This window comes from Vulpes lagopus, chromosome 21, assembly GCF_018345385.1.
Source record: "Vulpes lagopus strain Blue_001 chromosome 21, ASM1834538v1, whole genome shotgun sequence".
Classification (NCBI taxonomy): domain Eukaryota; kingdom Metazoa; phylum Chordata; class Mammalia; order Carnivora; family Canidae; genus Vulpes; species Vulpes lagopus.
The window spans coordinates 32,324,569-32,347,118 of record NC_054844.1 but is presented as its reverse complement, the minus strand read 5'-3'; the positions used below and the strand labels follow the sequence as shown (position 1 = coordinate 32,347,118).

Genomic DNA, 22,550 nt, shown 5'->3' with positions numbered 1-22,550 from the left:
CATTAAGACCAAATGAACATTACCATAAGTTTCATCTCTGATCTTTGTTTTATCACTTGAGTTTCTACTCTCCATAGTAGATATAATTTCCTTTCCACATAACAGTCCTTTAAATTGCATGTACTGCAAACTTTCTGAGGGCAGGCTCCATAACCTAATCATCTCCAGATCACCAAGCATAGTGCTTTTTATACAACAGTTGTTCAATATATACAGTTGTTCCACAAATGTATATTTAAAAGTGCCTGCTCTGGGGCAGCCCGGGTGGTCAGTGGTTTAGCGCTGCCTTTGGCCCGGGGTGTGACCCTGGAGACCGTGAATCAAGTCCCATGTCAGGCTCCCTGCATGGGGCCTGCTTCTCCTTCTGCCTGTGTCTCTGCCTCTGTGTCTCTCATGAATAAATAAATAAAATCTTAAAAAAAAAAAGTGCCTACTCTGGATCAGGCTGCATTAGACTGAAAATCTGGCTCCATTATATAAGTTGTGACCTTAACAACTCTACATTTCAATGCCTTGGTTTCATCATTTATAAAATGGCACACGCACAAAAAGCTGCATCTGCCTCATAGTTTACTGTGAGAATTTTAAGTTTATATACATAAAGCACTTTGAATAGGCCTGACACATTTTAATTCCTCCAAGTTGCTAGGTATTATTGTTATTAACTACAAATGAATGGGTTGTAATACAATTTTCGTATCACCCTAAATCATCTGAGATTAAACAAATTCAGTTTCTCTGATTGTTCTTTTATTTTTCTTAAAGATTTTATTCATTTATTCATGACAGAGAGGCAGAAACACAGGCAGAGGAAGAAGCAGGCTCCATGCAGGGAGCCCAACACAGGACTCGATCCTGGGTCTCCAGGATCAGGCCCTGGGCTGAAGGCGGCGCTAAACCGCTGAGCCACCTGGGCTGCCCATAATTGCTCTTTTAGATGTGATTTTATACTCACAATCACCTACCTCTGTATACTTCCCAATTTGCACAAGTTTCTTCTTAAGCAATTTTACATTATTTCCTCTAGAACTGATAAAAGTCAAGGAAAAACAATGAAATGATATTTTATTAAAATAACTGTGCCTTGGACAGCCCCGGTGGCTCAGCGGTTTAGCACTGCCTTCAACCCAGGGTGTGATCCTGGAGATCCAGGATCGAGTCCCACGTCAGGGTCCCTGCATGGAGCCTACTTCTCCCTCTGCCTGTGTCTCTGCCTCTCTCTCTCTCTCTCTCTCTCTCTCTGTGTGTGTGTGTGTGTGTCTCATGAATAAATAAATAAAATCTTTTTAAAAAAAAAAAGAAACTTGAAATTTAAAAAAATAAATAACTGTGCCTTTATTATTACTTTGTTAAAGCCACAGATTCAATTATTTCAGTAATTTATTGTTATAAAAAAGAGGAGAAGTTGAAAAGTACTAACTTGAAAGAAACTTAAGGGACATAGCACCGTATGTGATATGTGGCCCTGAATTAGATACTGAATTATATAAATTTGCTAAAATGCACATCTTTGTTACAAGTAAGAATACCTGAATATGATCTACTCAATAAATGAATTTAGATATTATAAGTACCCACCTCAACTTAACATGTTCAAACCAGAATCATCATCAACCTTGGAACTAATGGGATACTGATACTATAGTTATTTCATTGATATATAGAATGGCAAGATACAGTATGGCACAGTATGGTGCAGTATGGGATAGTATGGTGTGGTATGATAATGTGGTAGGCAGCATAGAATAAAGTACACAATTAACAATAAAAAAAGGTATTTATATACTGATATATTTATAAATGTATCAATTAATATGTATTTCTATATGAGAAATGTAACCCTAAAGTTATAAAATTGTTTTTAAGGGTACTCGTTTAATACATCTAAACATCATTATAAAAAACATCATTTATTATTTAAATATATCATTTCAAATATCTAAAAATGATTGACTATCAATATTGCTTCAGGTTTAATGTGAGAACAGAAGAAAAGAAATATTATATTCAAATTTTTCTTTTGAACTCAGAGAGTATTATTTTATTAACTAACAGATTTCATTCTGAATATCTTCTGCTCATCTTAAAAACTCAAATCCACCTTCAAAAGATTAAGGCTGACACTTTTAAGGATAGATAATCAAAATAGTTTCCTTTTGTTTTGTTTTTTACAATCTACAAAGGTCAAAAAAACTGTAATAATGTTTTCAAGCAAAATTATGTCTATTAAATTATACCTTAAAAGTGGCCTGACAAAAAAAAAGAAGTTGCCTGACAACTATAAATAGCACATCATGATTCAATTCAAAATATATTAATTGAATAGCTATTTTAGTTCAATGTACCAGGGGATTAAAAAATAGAAGAAGGCTGAAGAAAGCCCTAGTCTTAGAAAAAAAAATGTATATTCTTATACCAAGTATACTCTTACTCTTAGAAACAAAATGCCAATAGGATTACAAAGAGTGTATATTTAGGAAGATTTCGTTTAAAAAGGACACACACAGGACACCTGGGTGGCTCAGTGGTTGAGTGTCTGCCTTTGGCTCAGGTCGTGATCCCCAGGTCCCAGGATCAAGTCCCACATCAGGCTCCCTACAGGGAGCCTCCTTCTCTCTCTGCCTACATCTCTGCCTCTCTCTCTGTGTCTCTCATGAGTAAATAAAATCTTTTTAAAAATAAAAATAAAAAATAAATTATAAAGACACACACAAATTGGGCTTTAAAATAATTAGGAATTTTACCAAACAAGTAACTCCATCCCTGATATGCAGTAGTCAGAAAGTCCTGTCAAATGTACCTCCTGGGCAGCCCGAGTGGCTCAGTGGTTTAGGGCCACCTTCAGCGCAGGGCGTGATCCTGGAGTCCCAGGATTGAGTCCCATATCAGGGTCCCTGCATGGAGCCTGCTTCTCCCTCTGCCTGTGTCTCTGCCTCTCTCTCTCTCTCATGAATAAATAAATAAAATCTTTAAGAAAAATGTACCTCCTCACCATCTCTTAGATCCACCCTCTCCTCTGGTTCCACTGCTGGGCCTCTACCATGTCTCACTGGATTATCATGGCCTCCAACACAATCTCAATCTCTCTCTCAGGAAGCTTTCACCCTGACAGTCATCCTCCACAGCACAGCATTATTGTTATAAATTGCAGATTTGGTCATGACAATATAGGTTTTTAACACCTTTAAATAAATTTGAATTGACTTCTGTTTAAAAAGCACATACTGCTCAGTGTTGTGCCCAAGCCCTAGATTTCAGGCCTCTGCCAATAGCTCCATATTCATCCTCAGACACCGATCTCACCCCGCCACATTTCACTCGCCCCAGACCATGTGCCCTCTCTCCTTCTGTCTGAAATATCCTGCCCAGCCTTTCCACCAAGTCACTTTCACCCTTCAACTTTAAATATGCCAATCTTGACCTATTCCTTTGAATAAATACTTGTGCCTCCACCAATATTCTCTGAGCCTTCTATATAAACGTATAGCTATAACAGCTCCTCTCATATCTGGTCACTATCTATTTACCCATCCATCTACCTCTAAGCTCCTATAATAGTATAGTAATGCCCTTGCATTCATTTGTCATAACCGTGCAGCCATCACAATGTTGAGAACATCAGAGGTACTTAATAACTGTATGTTGAATGAATGGAGGAGCAAGTGTTTTAAATGGGATTTGGAGGACAAACAAGGTCACAAGAGAGATAAGTAGGAGGTAAAGGGGAGAGGACAGAAGCTATGGAGGTTAATGAGTAAAAGCCACGTGGTTATATGTGAGAAAGATTCATTCAACCACAGAGCAAAAGAAGGACCGAAAAAGAGCAAAAGGGAAAGTGTGAATATTAGCTATATTTATAGTTTAGACAAAAAAAAAAAACTTGGATGGCAACAGAAATAGAAAAGAATTATCAGAGTGAACATTCTCCTTGGAAGTAAAGCTCCCTACTTTATATTATAGTGATTTCATGTGTAAATGGATTATTGAATTTTCCTAAAAATTAATCTGACTCTTCCACACATCTTTTTCCTCTCTTTTTATTTCTGGATTTAGTGGGAAGATTTGAATTTTGTTTTTTTGTTGTTGTAGTTGTTTTAAGATTTGAATTTTGTTGGTAGAAACTGGTCCTTTCATTTTTGCCTAGAAAGTTGATATTTTACAAAATGTCAAAAAATTTTCTAGAATTATCATCTCTTTCCATATCTAATTATGTAACTTACCTGGAACTATAAAATGTAAAATAGCTCGGAGTGCCTCCAGCTGCACCAATGAGGATGCCTCATGACTTTTCATAACTGTTATGATTTTGGGGGCCACTGCTGCCATTATATCCAGGGTAGCATCACTGGAGATACAACATGGAAATGCTTAGTAAAAGTACAACCCAATTCCACAACAATTTGGGGTTTGTTTTGTACAAACCCCAAATTGAAACAAGTACAAGAAAACAAAACCATTCTATTTTATCAGAAAAAAGCTGTATGAAAATGCATTGAGTTCAATAATATGAGCATACATATTTTAACTATTATTTAATTAAATAAATTCTGACCTCAAGTGGAAGTCATAGTAACCTGGGAATTCTTTTAATAGGTTTCACAAAACACAACTTCTTTCGGACCTCACACAGGTCACTGGCAACAACCCTGTAGGTGTTCTTATCCGCATTTTCCCGATGAAGAGTTTAGACTGACAGATGCTGCATATCCAAGTCCTATCACCAGAAGGTGACAGAGAGCCAGGACTGCAATGCAGACTCATCTGAGCCCCAAAGCCCAGGCTCTTTACAGCAAATTAACACCTCTTCCAAATTAACACTCCTGGACTTCCTGTACAGTATTTTTAGATTTATTTGCATGAAAATCTTTGTTTCTCTAAGGTGCTTTAGCTGTTCTTTATCTTCCATATGAAGAAATGCCCCTTGACCAGATTTCAGTAGGTACTACACTTTAAAACAGGTAGGCCTTGCTTCCCATGGTACCGTGTTAACTAAAACCTGTGCATGTCCTTACTTAACACGGTTCTGTGATAACTGGAATAGAGTCCCTCTGGCCCACCTGTAAATCCCAGCTTAAACACATCCCCTCCTTGTACCTTCTCTTGTTTGGTCATTCCGCTTCATTCACTCTTCTCTACCCACTGTGCCTGTTACACATCCCTGCTGTTGCATGATCACACAGTATGTGGTATTGTGACTCTCTGTTTACATACCCATCTCCGTAACTAGAGGATGAGTTATTTAGTGGCAGGCACATGGTCATAGTTAAGAGTGAGGCCCTGGGACTAAAGCTTCACATATTTTACATATAAGACACAGCCAGGAGCACTGATGGCACACAATCTACAGAATCTTAAACTGTAGATCCTTCCACTTTGCTTTTGTCTCACTCATAAAGGTTCACACACTTCCAGGACCATGAAAATCACCACTGGAGATAAACTTTGCATTCAAATATTCAAGAATAACATTTACATAAAAGAAATATGACTCAAAGATATGATACATATAAACATAAATAGATTAGCCGGACTGACATTAAAAATATAACCTAATTCCTTAAAAGCCTACAGATGTGCTACGTGTTTACCATGCCATATGCATTTCCTTTATTCATAATGAATAACAGTATTAATAGTAATAGTTGTGATTTACTGAGAGCTTAAAATGTATAGGCATTATCCTAACTTTGTAAAAAATAACTGATTTAAACTTACATTATAAACTTACAACTTATGAGGTTATTACTATTATTCCTCTTTACCAATGAGGAACCTGATGTTTAAAGATCAAACAGTTGGCTCCAATTACTGTGAAACCCAGGACACAGAATGACTTTTTACTGTAACATTTGTGTCATTTTTTTTCTTTTACACATGACAGTTTCCCAGATAGCCTCTTTTTGTTCGAAATTTGCTCAGACTATGCCCAAGTTACTTCACATTCTTAGGCCTAATAAAATCCAAAAAGGCTTTGAGCATATCCCGCAGCGAGTACCTTCTGTACATAATTCAGTTTTGGTCTTTTAAAAAGGTTTTTTTTTTTAAGCCAGTAGGTCTGCCCTCCCTCCCCCACCACTACTCCACCCCCCACCCTGCCTGTCATCCAGCCACAGGAGCTGTTGTACCACTAACCAGCCATGTAACCTTAGTATCTTTGGACTTCCCAGCTAAGGAATAAGAGCAGGATGAGAAGACAAAGTTAATTCAAATGAAAGAATAGTAATAAATATTAGCTGTGAAAAAAAGCAACAATTAGACACCATATTCTGATTTCCTCTCATATGCATTTCACACACAATAACTTGAAAAACTGTTTAAGCTTACATGCTGGATTACTGCCATTTTTCAAAACATAGTCAAAAATTCCAAGCACAAAATACAACAGCTAACCTTCAACATGTTTCCTCGATCTCTACTAACCCTTTCATCGAAAATAGTCGGATAAAATAAGTCTATGGTATCAGGGATATGAGACTATATTCTACAATGTTTCAATCTGCAACTGTCTTATGTTTTTCTTTTAATTCTTAGAAACACACTTAAAATATTGATATTCAAGCTGGTCCAAGAGTATATATTTTGCATAAGTTCATGAATCTATATTACCTTCCTTCAAAGAGATGATCTAGCAGTTTACAGCCACTTTCAGCAACTTCAGGAGAATGTATATGCTTCTGCATTAACTCCAATACATTGAAGTATATTCCTTTTGACAACAGGATTTTTCTGAAATTAACTATAAATTTTTTTAATGTTACTCACAGAAATGAAAGTACATTTTCATAATTTTGCAGTAAGACACAGAATGTTAAGATAATCCAAATTCATAGAAAAGCATATATAAGTACATATCGAATTTATATTTCATTGTAACTTAAAGATCATTGTTTATTTCTTTAAAATAGACGCCATTTCAATTTTTTCACATTTATTAACCACTTAGGTTGAGGTTCTGATTCTTTAAGTTTAACTCAGAGAGTTAGTAGACTAGTACTATGTAATCCCATCCATGTGAAAGAAGTACTTCTGCAGAAAAAAAATATTTTAAAATAATGCCCTCTAAAATAAGACTGAAGGTTAATTTCCTTCTATTATTTATAACAGCTTCATAAAATAACTGCACTTATGTAGAGTTACGACTTCCTAGGTATGCTAGACTCTAGTGGGCTGGGAATCAGTTACAGGTGCATGCACATACTGACCATCTCTCAGCTTTTGGGGAACAGGGGGAGCGGAGTGGGACAAGGGCTGGAACCACACTGGGCTGCCTTCAGCCTTAAGCTACCTTCTCCATTTCTCCCAGTGGACTGTACAAACATTATTCTTTCTATTTTTCTATTCATCATGTGCAAAGGAATGGAAAGCACTGATTAGGAGAATAATACATAATTACAGAAAGCAATGCCAAAGCTTAAGAAATATAGATATGGGGGCGCCTGGATGGCTCGGCCAGTTAACTGTCTGCCTTCAGCTCATGACATAATCCCAGGGTCGTAGAATGAAGCCCCATATCAGGCTCCCTGCTCAGCAAGGAGTCTGCCTCTCCCTCTCCCTCTGCCCTTCTCTCTGCTCAGGTGCTCTCTCTTTCTCTCACTCTCTCTGTCTCAAATAAATTAATAATTTTTTTAAAAAAAGAAATCTATATTTCTTATGCTTTACAAATGACTTCACACCATATGTGGGGAAGTAACTATATTCCAACAATGATTACAGAATAATTTTTTCTTTGTAATAAACTTCTTTTGTTAAATTCAAGTTCACTATCTTGAAGTTTCCATATAAATATCAATTGTCTTAAAGACTCTACATAAATATAATTCCAACATTACGTATTGTAATTCAACACTCTGAAAGTGACAGGAAATGAAACTTAGAACACGTTAATTTAAGTACCACAGAGGGGTCCCAACTTTGGATGGTTCAACTTATGATTTTTCAGCCTTGTGATGGTGTGAAAGTGATACACGTACAGTAGAAACCATACTTCCAAACTTGAATTTTGATCTCTTCCCGGAGAGATGTGGTATGATATCTTTTATTGAGGCTGGGCAGTGGCAGCAAGCCACAAAATACAAGTAAACAAATGATACACTTAACAATATACTTAATCACTCAATACCTCTCATTCTGTTTTTCACTTTTAGTATAGTATTCAATAAATTACATGAGATATTCAACACTTTATTATAAAATAGGCTTTGTGTTAGATGATTTTGCCTAACTGGCTAATGGAAGTCTTTTGAGCACATTTCAGTTTGGCTAGGCTAAATTATGATGTTCAGTACCTTAGGTGTATTAAATGTATTTTCAACTTTCCATGTTTTCAAATTATGACGGGTTTATCAGACATAGCCCCATTGTAAGTCAAGAAAGATCTGTATTTTGACAATGGGTTATCAACCTCAAACTGGAAAAGGAAGAAATGATAGAAAATAGGGAAAGCTCCCAAATAAGAGAAATTGATATACACATTCTAATATACTGCCAAAATCTGAAAAACTCATACCTTTTAAAGACACCCAGAATATCATACATTAAAATATGATAAGTTGGTTATTTTGCTTAGTCATGTTGGAAGTTTTAACAACCCCTCCTAAAGTGGCTAAATTCTAACCAAGGGGGTACTTTAAAAGATGAAAGTCCCTTTAGACGAGAAGTTCTCACAATGCAGAGAGCATCAGAGCTACCAGAAGGGCTTGTTGAAAAACAGACTATGTCCCAAACCCAGAGTTTGTGTTTCAGCAGGTCTGAACAGGGCCCTAGAATTTATATTAACAAGTTCCCTGGAGATATTATTGCAGGTGCAAGGACCACACTTTAAGAACCACTGTCTTAGACATTAACCTAACTTTTAACTTAAAAATTGAGAATAGAAATTTCACCAAACACTGGACCTGGAAGAAATTACATCATAGAGTCACTTCAGAGTTTACAGAACATTTTAGACATCTTACCTCACTTACCATATATCTACACAATACTCCTGACCTCTGCCACTCCATTTTAGCAATAAATTATCTGCTTTAAAGAGACAATAACAATATTCAACTTCCTTCAGCTCTTTGGTCAAGATTCACCTTTTTTCTTGGTTTCTTCGTCATTGTTTTCTCTCCTCTGACCCCTAACACAAATCCTCCTTCTTTGCTTCATTTTTTTCATATCTATCTCAGATATTATATATTTTTTTCTTTTTTAAAAAAGATTTTATTTATTTATTCATGAGAGACACTGAGAGAGAGGCAGAGACATAGACAGAGGGAGAAGCAGGTTCCTCACAGGGAGCCCAATGCGGGACTTGATCCCTGGACCCAGGATCATGCTCTGAGCCAAAAGGAGACACTCAACTGCTGAGCCACCCAAGAGTCCCTCTGTTTTTTTATTCTTTAGGAAACTACTGGAAAGATATTATATATTTTATTTAGCATTACTATCTGTCTTCCTCACTAGAGTTTAAGCTCCCTGAACCCGTAAGTATTCTATTTAACTGGTATATCCCAAGTGCCTAGATCATTGTCTGGCAGCAGCTCAATACACATTGACTGAACTCATTAATTAATTAAATGAGGAAAATGTCAAAAAGATGTTCTAGCTTTGGCCTGGGTAACACCATGGCAGAAACCAGTTCTTCTACCTGTCAGTCCAATCATTTTTCTAGAAAACTACATCCAATCCTGCATACTCAATGTTTCCAAGTGTCTTTTAATGAGATGCTGCCTGCAGAGGTTGGTGACCAAGCTGCTCAGTTCTTAATATTCTCCTAAGGCAGAACTCCAAGGACAATACAGGGATGTGAGTACAGTTTACCCAGCAGGTGGCTAGGAACAAAGAAATAAGGAACAAGGAAGAGCAGGGCACTGATTCTGAACAAAGAAATCAAGGCTGGCTCCAAACATAATTAATCCTCAGACACTAGGATTGTTCTCCTCTCCTAGATGTGCCATACAAAAGCAGCCAAGTCTGGTCCCCATTTTCAGGAATGAGATCCTATCCAGGCCTCTGCACAGCAGATGATGGGAGATTTAAGGACAGCGATTCCCTTTCCTACCACTCCTGCTCTGACTCATCATCCCAGAGGGCAAGCCCTTTCTCTCTGTAAGGGCTCTTGCCAGCTCAAGTTTTTTTTATTAAAGTGCCACTGAGAAGTGGAGTGAGAAAGGAGGAAAAGGAAGAAGAAATTATTTTCCTCTTGATTTGACTTAAATAACAGCATTGAGAAACATGCATGAGTGGTTTCTAATTCTTTTCACTCTGTGAAGGTTCTCTACTAACAGGCGGTGCTACCATTGGTCTCTGTTTCAGGCTTTGCGTGTTTTTCTCTATTTTTCTCTCTCCAAAAATATCCTGCAAGAGCTGCCAAGTCCCAATGCCTTTATGATGAATTTTCTACCAAGATTTTCTGGCAGTATTTCCTGTTCACGGGGGCCTGGAATCTGAACAGCCAGAGCCTCAGTTTTAAAATTCAAAGTCTTTCCAAAGGCTTAATAGCCATTTTTGTCTCCTTAATAATGGAAAACTGTAAGACTTAACATATAAATGACAATTTTACCAGATTTTAGAATGGTGAATATCTCTCCACACATTATATTATCTAGAAAGTTTGCCTTTAAAAAATAACAGGAACAGTATATAAAAGAATATAGAAAAAAGTGACCATTTGGTACAAAAGAAAAAAAATCCCACTCACAAGAGTCCATCAATGAAAAACAGGTTCATAAAATAGGATACAGGTGTATCCAGGACTAGGTGTACACTAGGAAATAACATTGCCTTTAAAAATGGTAATATGAAATTTTACATTTATCATCACAAAAAAGAAAATATGTGCAATCTAGTTACAAATGTATTAATAGTATCCTATTTCTCCAAAAATAGAAAATATATTGTATATGTCATGTGTGACCATACATACAGAAATTCAGGAAAAAAATAAAAATGTTCATTTTCTTCTTTATCCTTTTATATATATATATATATATATATATATATATATATATATACCAATATATCCATATATCACATACCTAAATCTACATATCTGAAATCTTATAACATAATTGCCTTTATAATTAAAAAAAACACAAAATGTACATCCTTGTATTAAAAAATTGTGCACCCCTTACCGTTTTGTTCTAATAGAGTCGACAACGCATTTGCAGATGCCTGGAAGACTTCTTTTGATGAAGAATGCATCAGCATGGACAGCATCACTTCCCTATGAGCTGGGAACCTTTCACAAATTCAACCACAATATTAATGGTAATATTTTTAATAATTAGTTCAAATATTCATGTACCATTATCTAACCTCTAACAACAAATAAAGGCATACAAACATTTCATGCCACCTCCACTTATAAGAGTGAAATATAGTTGAACAGTTTTATATTTAAAAGATAGTTCAAATTTACTAAACCCTAATAAATCAGTATTTCTTTCTTTAAATGTGATAAGCAGTAGAGGGGGAAAGACTCAGCAAATATATAAAGAGGAATAAAGAGTTAAAAGATAAAGTGAGAAAAAGAAGAAAATGGAAACAAAAGAAAAATGAAAATTATAAAGAAGCATCATAAGTTTTAAAAGTATAGGGCATAATATATGTTCTTTTAATAATGTATTTATTTTAAAGTTCTCTTATGGATATTGAGGAATCAATGTGCTATGAGCTGAAATTTATAAACTGCACCATTAACCTAACCTCTTATAAAGATTGCTCAAAGTGGATTAGGATGTTTGTTCATTTAACATACAGTTTTCAAAAGAATTACTTTTTCCTTTCAAAACGGAGATGTAAAATTAAATAGCATCTATGTCATTAATTCTCTTCTGGTTGGCAATGGATCACTATACAAACAGATTTTCAGGATTTGAGATGTAGACTATTCCTATTTAAGTTTCCAAGATAAGTCATTTAAAAGTCATCAAAAGCAAGAGCATACCCAGAGCAAACATAAGCATTTCCGTAAAGCACAAAGGCTCATGGCCATGAAACAACTCTGATATACACAAAACTCTGGGTTTTAGTTTGTATCTTTGAGAAAGAGGGTTGGTTTTATGAAGCTTGAATTACACTCCTGTGGAAAGCCTCCTCAAAAGCTGACACTTACAGATAACTCTCAAGAAGAGACAGGTCAGCAATGCAACATCAAGTGAGGAATCACTAATGAAGCTTCTGACCACATTTAATTCCTGATATTGACAACCTGCTGGCTAGTGACTGCAACAGAAAAGGTCACGGATGGCTCTGCAATTTCTGTCACCTGAGATTAATTAACACAGCATTTTTAAATGATCAGCTAGAGAATTGAAAGGTTCCTGCTCAACAATTCATCATTTCTACATGACTCTTGATTCCAAATCCCTGGGTAATATCTCTCAAAGACACCAGGGATCAAAATATTATATACACACTAATATTTTGTGGCAACACTTGAAACATACATGCCTATATTAAAAATGTTTCTAATAATAAAAGTTATAGTTACAGTATTTTATAGGGATTGATTAAAAATGTAACTAAAATCTCCTATCATATAAAATCAAAAACTACTGACTGGCCATCTTCATCTCCAATCTTCTCATGTAAACTGTTTTGGTACATAAGGAGATTGTTTAGAGCCCAGCATGCAGCTTCCTGTATCAGGGAGAAAAAAGAAACCTGTTAAGACATAAATTATTGAACAAACATAATTTTGAATAAGTATTATATTTATGAAAGATTACAACCTGCACGTGCTTGTTTTTTCTATGCCATGTTAATGCTTTGTAACAGGCTTCCAACCAGAACAATTTTTCTTCTTCCTCATCATCATTCTCCTGATTCTCATTCTTTTCCTCTAAGTCTTGATTTAAGAAAATAGTCTCAGCTTGAAAAAATATAAAGATATGTCTTAACAGTTTGAATGACCAACTTGAAATCCAGATTTTGAAACATTAAGAACAAAGTGAGGTATTTCGTAGTCGTGGCCTTAGTTCATTATAAGGACTTTTTAAATATATTACACACTTTGGAATATTGCTATTCCATCTAGGTAAATGATCAAATGAGGAAGAGAGTATCAAATGATCACAAACTAGAGGAAGATTAATTGAGATTAGCTACCCAATAACAAAGTTAAATCAAGGATGTATTTAGTCATGCATAAAATGGAAAGGGTGTACTTATCACAACTGTTAGTTCCCTTGACAGGATCTTCTATTAGAAAATGAATTACATTGGAACAGAAAAGGCATTTAATGCTTCCTACTCCACATATGACTTTCTTGTTATAATGTCTTGTCACAATGTTGACATTCAAGATCAAATGCAGCTGTAAGAATTTCCTTTTGAGTACAGTTACTTACTGAGGAGCGCTAAACAGCTGAGTGCTGCAATCTGTAATGTGGCGTTCTCTGAATACCGCCTCACAGCTTTCACCACAAACTCATGTACCTCGTTTAATACCAGAATGTTAAAAAAATTACCTGAAAGGTAAGTGAGATATTAGTTGAATCGTCATCCATGGAATTTAAATTGCTTGAATTATACAACAGTGTTTAAATCAATAAAAATAAATAGTGAATATTTTAATGACATTAAGATATATATTAATTTAATTTAAATAGCTTACTATGATTGCATAAAGGTTTGAAATTTTATTTCATGTAGTCATTTAATTGTCTCACTTAGACAATGGAACTGACTGGGCAAAAATAATTACATTAATTGCTTTCTCTTTCACTCCCTCTCATGTCATTATATAAAACAATGAGGTATCTGTTATGCATGGCACTACAGTATTCATTGGACAAAATAGCTTGATCTTCCAAAGATGAAGGAGAAAATCCTCCCTTGTCATTAAACGAATTGCTGAACCCTTCTTTCACTTAAAGGAATGCTGTTGCTCAGAAAACTCATTGTCACACGTGATTATTTGATCTTACCTGTGATGATCTCAGAAAAAAAAAGAAGAAGAAGAAGAAGAATTTTCACCCCCTCTAACCCAAACCAGGAAAAAGTCTCATCCCTTTTTACGTTCACTTTTCTAAGAATCAACACATCATCTGAAAATATAAATCCTTATGAGGAAGGAATTTGTAAATGATATTCCAGAAATACATGCCTCCTTCCATTTAAGCTTATTTGTAACTCTCCAACAGTCACCAATTTCCTTCTAGAAATAAAAATGAGGGGCGCCTGAGTGGCTCAGTCAGTTAAGAATCTGACTTTCCCTCAGGTCATGATCTCAGCGTCCTGGTTTCAAACACCTCATTCATCTGGGCTCTCTGCTCAGCAGGGAGTCTATTTGTCCCTCTCTCTCTGCCTGCCTACCCCCATTCATGTTCTCTCTCTCTCTCTCTCTCTCTCTCTCTCAAATAAATAAATAAAATCTTTTAAAAAATAAAATAAAACTCAGGATGCCTGGGTGGCTCAGCAGTTGACCGTCTGCCTTTGGCTCAGGGTGTGATCCTGGATTCCCGGGATCGAGTCCCACATTGGGCTCCTTGCATGGAGCCTGTTTCTCCTCTCTCTTCCTGTGTCTCTGCCTCTCTTTCTGTGTTCTCTCATGAATAAATAAATAAAAATCTTTTTAAAAAATTAAAATAAAACTCCTATTTAACCATAAATTTAATTATATGATCCCTGAGACAGAAAGCCAGGATTGGAAAAAATTCTATATTATGAAAAGCTTAAAGCCCACACCAAATGTTAATCAATGGCTTCAAAATCAAAAAGCAGTTTAACGAGGCATGGCTCTTCTTTTATCAACACCTTCTTATGTTCTTACCTCTTTCACATTCAACCACTAAACAGACATACTCCCCACATTTGGTAATCTTTAGCCTTGGAAAGTCATTTCAAAAGACTCTCTTTTAGTTTTACCAATTTATCTAAGCTTGGATTGCTCCTTAACCTTTTTTTCCCTACTATGCCACTGCCGACTACTGCTCTACCATTGACCAGCTGTGTGACTATGGGGAAATACCAGTGAGATTGGTCTTTCCTTACTTTCAGACAATTTATATGAAAATACATAGCAAATTATATAAAGACTTTACATACTTTAATGTGCATGTAATGTGTGTGACCATAATACACAATTTGACAAAATGCTAAATATGTATTCATTGACTCTGGGCTTTTATATTAATTGTGAAGAGAAAGTTAAGCTTCTTCTGAAGCATAACAAGGCAACAAATTCTCTAGTCATTAAATGGGACAAATAATAATCTGTTAAGAGATAAATGAGTGAAAAAAGCAAAGCATCCTTATCCGAAGATTTGAGTTGATGGCTTTTGAATACTGGATAGTGTTAACTCAATAGAGAAAGCAGGGAATGGGGATCCCTGGGTGGTGCAGCGGTTTGGCGCCTGCCTTTGGCCCAGGGCGCGATCCTGGAGACCCGGGATCGAATCCCACGTCGGGCTCCCGGTGCATGGAGCCTGCTTCTCCCTCTGCCTATGTCTCTGCCTCTCCCTCTCTCTGTGTGACTATCATAAATAAATGAAAATTTAAAAAAAAAGAGAAAACAGGGAAAAGAAGTAGCCCAGAGTAGCTTTATCAGAACTGGTAAGGTACTAATAGTTAAGTTGGTTGGGCCATTCTTCTACTTTGCACTTTACATTTTCTACATGTTATGTTTATTCTTTTGTATGTATCAACTGTTGATATAGTTATACTTTAAATACAGTATGAATAGTACAGTAAGACTTCTTACATTATGCATGTCAATTTTTTTTTATGCATGTCAATTTTTGCTACTCATTTTAAAATTCTAAGCATGGCAAAATCGTTTGCTATTTTATAGTATTTCCATCCAATGTATATCAATATGCTACTTATCAATATACAACATACATATGCTATATATACTTACATCAGATAGACCAGGATAATAATTTTTTTTAAGATTTTATTTATTTATTCATGAGAGACACACACACACACACACAGAGAGGCAGAGACACAGGCAGAGGGAGAAGCAGGCTCCATGCAGGGAGCCTGAAGTGGGACTCGATACCAGGACTCCAAGATCATACCCTGAGCTCAAGGCAGACACTCAACTGCTGAGCCACCCAGGCATCCCTAGACCAGGATAATAAATTAACAAGAATTATAACTCACCTAATGTAAGCCTATGGAGCAAGCAGCAACTCACTTCTTGAATTTTTTCATGAACAGGGAATGCTTTCATGGCTTCTACCACAATATTGTAACACCTGACGTTGCCACTCATGAGTACTTCAACATTATTGCCTAAATTTAAAGAAATAATAATTATACAAAGGTAATAACTTCCCATTTGAAATATACATACAAAAACATATTCTATATTTTATAAATATATGCCAGCATAATGGCCATACTTCCAAATTTAAGTATCATGTTCTGTCAAATAGTTGTAAAAAACACTATGTTCAATGCTAATATAATAAGATTTAGGATTCTTCTCTAGCATTAAGGGAAAATTGCTCTACTCTTGTCTCTTGACTTAAAAATAAAATTAAATTAAGGGATAATTGAGTGTTTTTATGTGAATCTAAAAATGTGATTCTTGGTCATAATAAGTTTTCAAATAAATGAATTTGGGGCCTATTTCCTAAGGAGACACTACACCATTGGATAATGCCCTTTATTTTATTCCTTTTTCTCAAATCAACAGAAGGAAAATCAAAATCCTGTCACATAACAGAAAAGCTAAAATCAACTATGACTTATTTCCTGCCCATTCCAAAAGGGCAGCAGAAGAGCAGCCAGTGTAGCAGACTGCAAAATCAAGCTTCCTGAAGCACTGAGATATCTGGGGGAAAACATGGGGGAAGCAGGATATATGACTAGGGGACAAACACAGGCGAACTGGAAAGGAAGAAAAGAATCTACTGGGAAAGGCAGTTAGTCAATAGAAAGAGTGAATATATGAACCTATATAGAGAAAACTAATTTACATTTCTGAATGAAATGTTGACTATTATTAAAAACAAACCAAAAAAAGGTGTTTGCAAAACATTTTTCTGCCTTTTTGGCATAATCAAACTAACCAACTGTTTTCCCAAAAATGTATTTTTAATGTTTAGGTTATATTTTAAAGAGCATTGAGTATAGGAAAACATGTTATAATGAAAGGAAATGGCCTCTGAAAATAATTATCTGATTTTACTCAGAATAGCAAACATGATTTGCCCTAAGACTCAAAAGCAAACACCTTTCAGTTAGAATCAGTGTTTAAAACATTTCACTTTTCTTATTTTTAGTTGCTACTTTCTTTGACCTTTGCATTCTGAATCAACACATTTTTCACTGCAGTTATGTCAGATGTGGGTGGAAGACAATGAATTTCAAAGTAGCCAGCCCCAAACAAATAAATAAATGTATAAATATAGCTGAGGAACAGTAAAATGAAAAATATATTCAGTTTTTTGACAGTGGATGACCCATAAAATTAAAAGTACATCCATTTCCTGTTATAGGACAGCCCCATCTATATTCGTATGTTGTTTCTTAGATAAGAAAGATAAGAAAATGATGGATTTTAAAACAATCATGAAGAAAGGGCATTCTTTCACAATGGGATTGGGTTTTTACTGAAGACTCACATCTGCAGATTTCCATATCTGAAACTACGTATGCATATTATATATACTATACTATAGTGTACCCATAGGAAATACAAATTATGTAATAATACTATCAACGTTTTTACACTTATTACACGCCAGGTACTATTCTGCATTTTTCAACTTATTTAATCATTTAATCCTCATAACTTCGCATGTATGAAGATGAAAACATCACTAGATAAATGCGTGTGTATATCCTGGACAAACTCACATAGGTAATACATGAAATATGAAATGCTCACGTGCACTTACAAAACAAAAGTAATAAAATGAATCTTGATTTTAGCCCATTAGTAGTCACCAGTAAAATACAGAGCAAATTAACTTTTTCCTATTTGTACTTTTTTTGTAAGGTAAGTGCCTAGATTTCAAAGCATCAAGAAAATGCTAAACAAGAATCACTATAAAGCTCAAACTCCGTCCTGTGACTTTTGAGCCCTCAAGATCTACTTATGTCTCCAGTCTCATCCACTGATGAGACTCTTATCAACCCCTGCCCCCACCTCCATTAAGCAGACACTCAGGGCTGGGTATCCGCATATGTGCACACACGTGCACACGCATGCACACATACTCAAGTACACAGTTTACTGAACTTCTTATATCTTTTTCTACTAATTATTTTTTTATTTAAATTCAATTAATTAATATGTAGTGTATTATTAGTTTCATAGGTAGAATTCAGTGGTTCATCAGTCTTAAACCCAGTGCTCATTACATCATGTGCCCCTCCCCCCTTAAAGTCCATCACCCACCTACTCCATCCCCCTACCCCCTCCCCTCCAGCAATCCTATTTGCTTCCTATGATTAAGAGTCTCTTACGGTTTGTCTCCCTCTTTGATTTCATCTTATTTTATTTTCCCTCCTTTCCCCTATGATCTTCTTTTGTTTCTTAAATTCCACATATGAGTGAGATCATATAACTGTCTTCCTCTGATTGATTTATTTTACTTAGTATAATTCCCTCTACTTCCACCCACATTGTTGCAAGTGGCAAGATTTCATTTTTTGACGGCTGAGTAGTATTTCATTGCATATATATACCACACTTTCTTTATTTCTTTATTTTCCTCACTTTTCATCTGTCAATGGACATCTGGGCTCTTTCCATAGTTTGGCTATTGTGGACATTGCTGCTCTAAACATTGGGGTGCAGGTGCCCCTTCAGATCAACTACATTTGTATCTTTGGGATAAATACCTAGTCACAGGGTAGCTGGGTTATAGAGTTGTTCTATTTTCAACTTTCTGAGGAACCTCCATACTGTTTTCCAAAGTGGCTGCACCACCTTGCATTCCCATCAACAGAGCAAGAAAGTTCCCCTTTCTCCACATCCTTGCCACCATCTGTCATTTCCTGACTTGTTAATTTTAGCCATTCTGACTGGTGTGAGGTGGCATCTCATTGTGGTTTTTATTTGCACTTCCCTGATGCCCAGTGACATGGAGCATTTTTTCATGTGTCTTTGGAGAAACGTCCGTTCATGTCTTCTGCCAATTTCTTGATTGATTATTCACTCTTTGGGTGTTGAGTTTGGTAAGTTCTTTATAGCTTTTGGATACTAGCTACTTTTATTGTCTTGGATGCACTGTGGTCTCTCTTGCTTCAGGATCTTGACACAACGATGTTCACAATGTTCTGTCTGCATTCTCACTTTACCTCCACATACACAAAGACATCCATACACAAAGCTCTAAAGTCATTAAAGTCTCTACTAAGAGATATTGCCTCTATCCCTGTTTTTCTTACAACCCTATGTACTTCTGCTAATACTTGCCTTATAATACACTGTAATCACCTATATACTTAACTATATCTGGCATGGCACCATGGGCTCTGAGAAGGCAAGAAACATATATGCGTGTTTGCTGCTACTGTTTCCCAACACCAAGTCCTGAGCCAGTGGCAGTACAGTACCAATCAATAACAATTAATTAAATTAATAAACAAATAGAATTCACACCTAAAAGTTTCTATATAATAAAAATATTTTAAAAATGCATTCAGAAAGGATATAAAGTATTAACTTTTCATATACAAAAAGGAAATCAGGCACATGGAGTACTTACAAGGAATTGCTAGGGAATGTAAACAGTGTAGTACATGAAGCACAATTTCCTCTTCATCTTTAAAATTTTTTAATGCATTGAGCAAGATCATATAATCTTTATTCTCAACAAATTCAATCAACTGCTCCTCTGAAACTAGAAAAATGGAAGACAAAATAATGGAAAAGCTTAAAGATACTATATAAGGTCAGTTGCTCAAAAATATAATATTCATGTTAATTGCATGAGACAAAGTAAACATACATAAAGTTAAAAATATGTATTTCAGCAAAACCTTTCCTAAGAATTTTATAATGGAAAAAAAAAGCTACTGAGATTAAAAGATTTCTTTTTGACCTATATTAGTTACTCCATGTTTTAAAATCTAAAAGTGGTAGTGACCAAACAATTCTCAGAAAAACACCTTTATTTATAATTTCATTTGGGAGATTCTAGAGGAAACTGACCAATGACTAATAAAGATGGCCTACTACAAGCGAATATATCACAATATTTAAAAAGGAGTGGTTAATGGTACACTGGTGAAAGGCAGCCCAGTTCAAGAGAGGTGAACTTTAGCAAGTGACAAGCACTTAGACTTTGAAGTATTGTCTTAATGGTCTTGATTTCATCAGAAATTATTATAAGCTTTCATAATTAAAGTCTTTTTGATCAAGCCAACAAGTTCCATTTGGAGTATTTTTATATGAGTAGCTCAAAAACAAGTAGAAAAATCTGGCTTATCTAGCCTAGGAATGGCACTGACAAAAATGCTGGAAAATGCAGCATTCTTTATGATCAGCATTACTTATTTTTCAACTTGATACCAATGGTCCATATAAAATGATGTGAAACTGAATAGGTTCTTCTAATAAATGAGGAGTATCATGGAATCTTCTCATTTTATGGAGTAGTTTCCACAGTATACTTTCAAATTTTGAAAATTCACTTTACAGGTGCCAATAAGTCCCAGGGAACTTGATAGTCCTAGCAAAACTCGGAAATTGTTCTACTCTGTATTTAGAATCAAAATACTGTCAGTACTGATAATATTTCTATTGAATAAGAGCTTCCTTTTAACATTCCCTGATCCTTCTCCATATGTCCTAGATGGGTACCACAATACTAGTGAGTGATCTTAGCCTTTTTTCCATCAATAAGAATGTGCCCTTAAACTGCAACACAGAAGATTACAGACCTGCGCAAGACAATGGAACCTCAAACTCAGTTCTGCTCAGTTCTTATCAAAGGTTTAGTTGCAAGATATAACCTTTATAGAAAATATCCCAAAAGACAAGCAGTTCCTTGATTCTCCACTCACAGTAAACCTCTTCTCTGCCAAGGCTAATCATCAGAGAGCTGGTTTCCAGGACCATACTGTTCTGACACTATTTGATAGAGTCTCTCTCACTGAAATACGCTTTGTACTCCTTACAAAATGTGTATACTTTATCATTTCTAGGGTTTATCAAACCCAGGAGAGCATATTCCCAGGTCTCCTATGACCAGGAGACTGATTATGTCTCCTGATAAATGGGTTTATTTTTATCTCAAGTAATTTTGTAATAGGCAATGTTTAACTCTTCTTTGCCTGATAGGAAGCAGAGAGCCAGATTTCTGGTCCATGCCTTTACAAGTATACAGGACCTGAAGTCCCTAGTAAATTTAACCAGGCTTTATATTATTTTCCCTTCATGCATTTCCTCATCCATTTTTTTCCTCTGGTATATTATAAGTATCTATAAGCTGTTTGAAGTCTCTCTGGAACGAGACAAGAATTAAATTAGTAGATGTTGATCTATTCCATTCCTGGAGCTGCCAGAAACGAGAGTGGCAAACTGACATAGACACAGAACCCACATAAGTTATTCTTAGCCTAAACCTCTAGCACTGTTGGTTCTCATAATGATGCAGAAGCTAGTCCCAAAAAATGGTGGTAAACTAAACAACAGTGATGGTAACAAGCTGTGTGCCCACAGGCAAGTTGCTCATGTCACCTCTCTGATCCATGTCCTAATCAAGTCCGTGGAAGGACTAATGGTTCCAACCAACTCCAAAATGATATGATAATCTCTGTTATCAATCTTAGTGTCATGCAATAAAATACATATTTTTTCCCTAAGGGACAATTTGCAAGCCTCCCGGTTCTTTCTACAGAGCCTGTAGCAATTTCTAAAATCCCTGGAGATGACTCAACATCATAAATCCAAATTTAATCTATGCTTTAGCTTCACAGTTTTATTTTTTCTTTCTTAACACCTACACTTCCGGTTTGCAAAGTGAGCCTTAAGCCTTGTGAAGCAATGGAAGAAAGTCTACTACAACTGCATAATTTAAAACCTAGGAATGAAATTCTATCCAGAAAACGGGCACTTTTTCTGAATTAACCCCATTAGTTATCCTTGACTTGACAGCGCCATTTCTTCATAAATAGTAACATTTTAGATACCTTCTAATGATCATAATTATATTCTACTTTTCCCTTGCTTCTTCTGTAAGTATGAGAAAAGATAATATGACATTTTTAAATACCTCTTTCAAACAGCACACGTAAAGCTTTGCATCCAAGTTTCTGGACTTCATCATTGGCTGAAAATGTGCGCATGGCATCAAAAATTAACAAGAAAATATCACTTTCTTCATCCAGTATCAGCAAAGTGATTTTGCCTATTTTGAAAAGAGCAATATGCCTCAGATAAATAGCTGCTTTGACATTTAGGGTGTTGATTTTCACATGAGGACTATGAATGATTTGTGGACTCTTCTTTTGGGGGCACCTGGGTGGCTCAGTTGGTTAAACGGCCAACTCTTGGTTTTGGTGCAGGTCATGATCTTGTAGTCATAGGATGAAGCCCTGCATCCAGCTCTGTGTTCTACCTTGGGCACTTAACTGTGCATTGAATTCTC

General features: G+C 35.8%; 1 protein-coding gene across 2 annotated transcripts in view; it reads right to left on the bottom strand.

The window, feature by feature from the left end:
* The window catches only part of LRRK2 (leucine rich repeat kinase 2), a 143,856-nt gene that overhangs the window by 109,200 nt on the left and 12,106 nt on the right, over nt 1-22,550 (bottom strand). For both annotated transcript variants that reach the window (XM_041736739.1, XM_041736738.1), the window contains 9 exons: nt 22,176-22,310; nt 19,665-19,799; nt 16,102-16,233; nt 13,341-13,460; nt 12,723-12,862; nt 12,551-12,630; nt 11,121-11,227; nt 6,607-6,736; nt 4,221-4,345 (listed from right to left, as the gene is read on the bottom strand). In XM_041736739.1, coding sequence (XP_041592673.1) covers nt 4,221-4,345; nt 6,607-6,736; nt 11,121-11,227; nt 12,551-12,630; nt 12,723-12,862; nt 13,341-13,460; nt 16,102-16,233; nt 19,665-19,799; nt 22,176-22,310 — 1,104 coding nt within the window. The remainder of the gene's footprint in view (nt 1-4,220; nt 4,346-6,606; nt 6,737-11,120; nt 11,228-12,550; nt 12,631-12,722; nt 12,863-13,340; nt 13,461-16,101; nt 16,234-19,664; nt 19,800-22,175; nt 22,311-22,550) is intronic.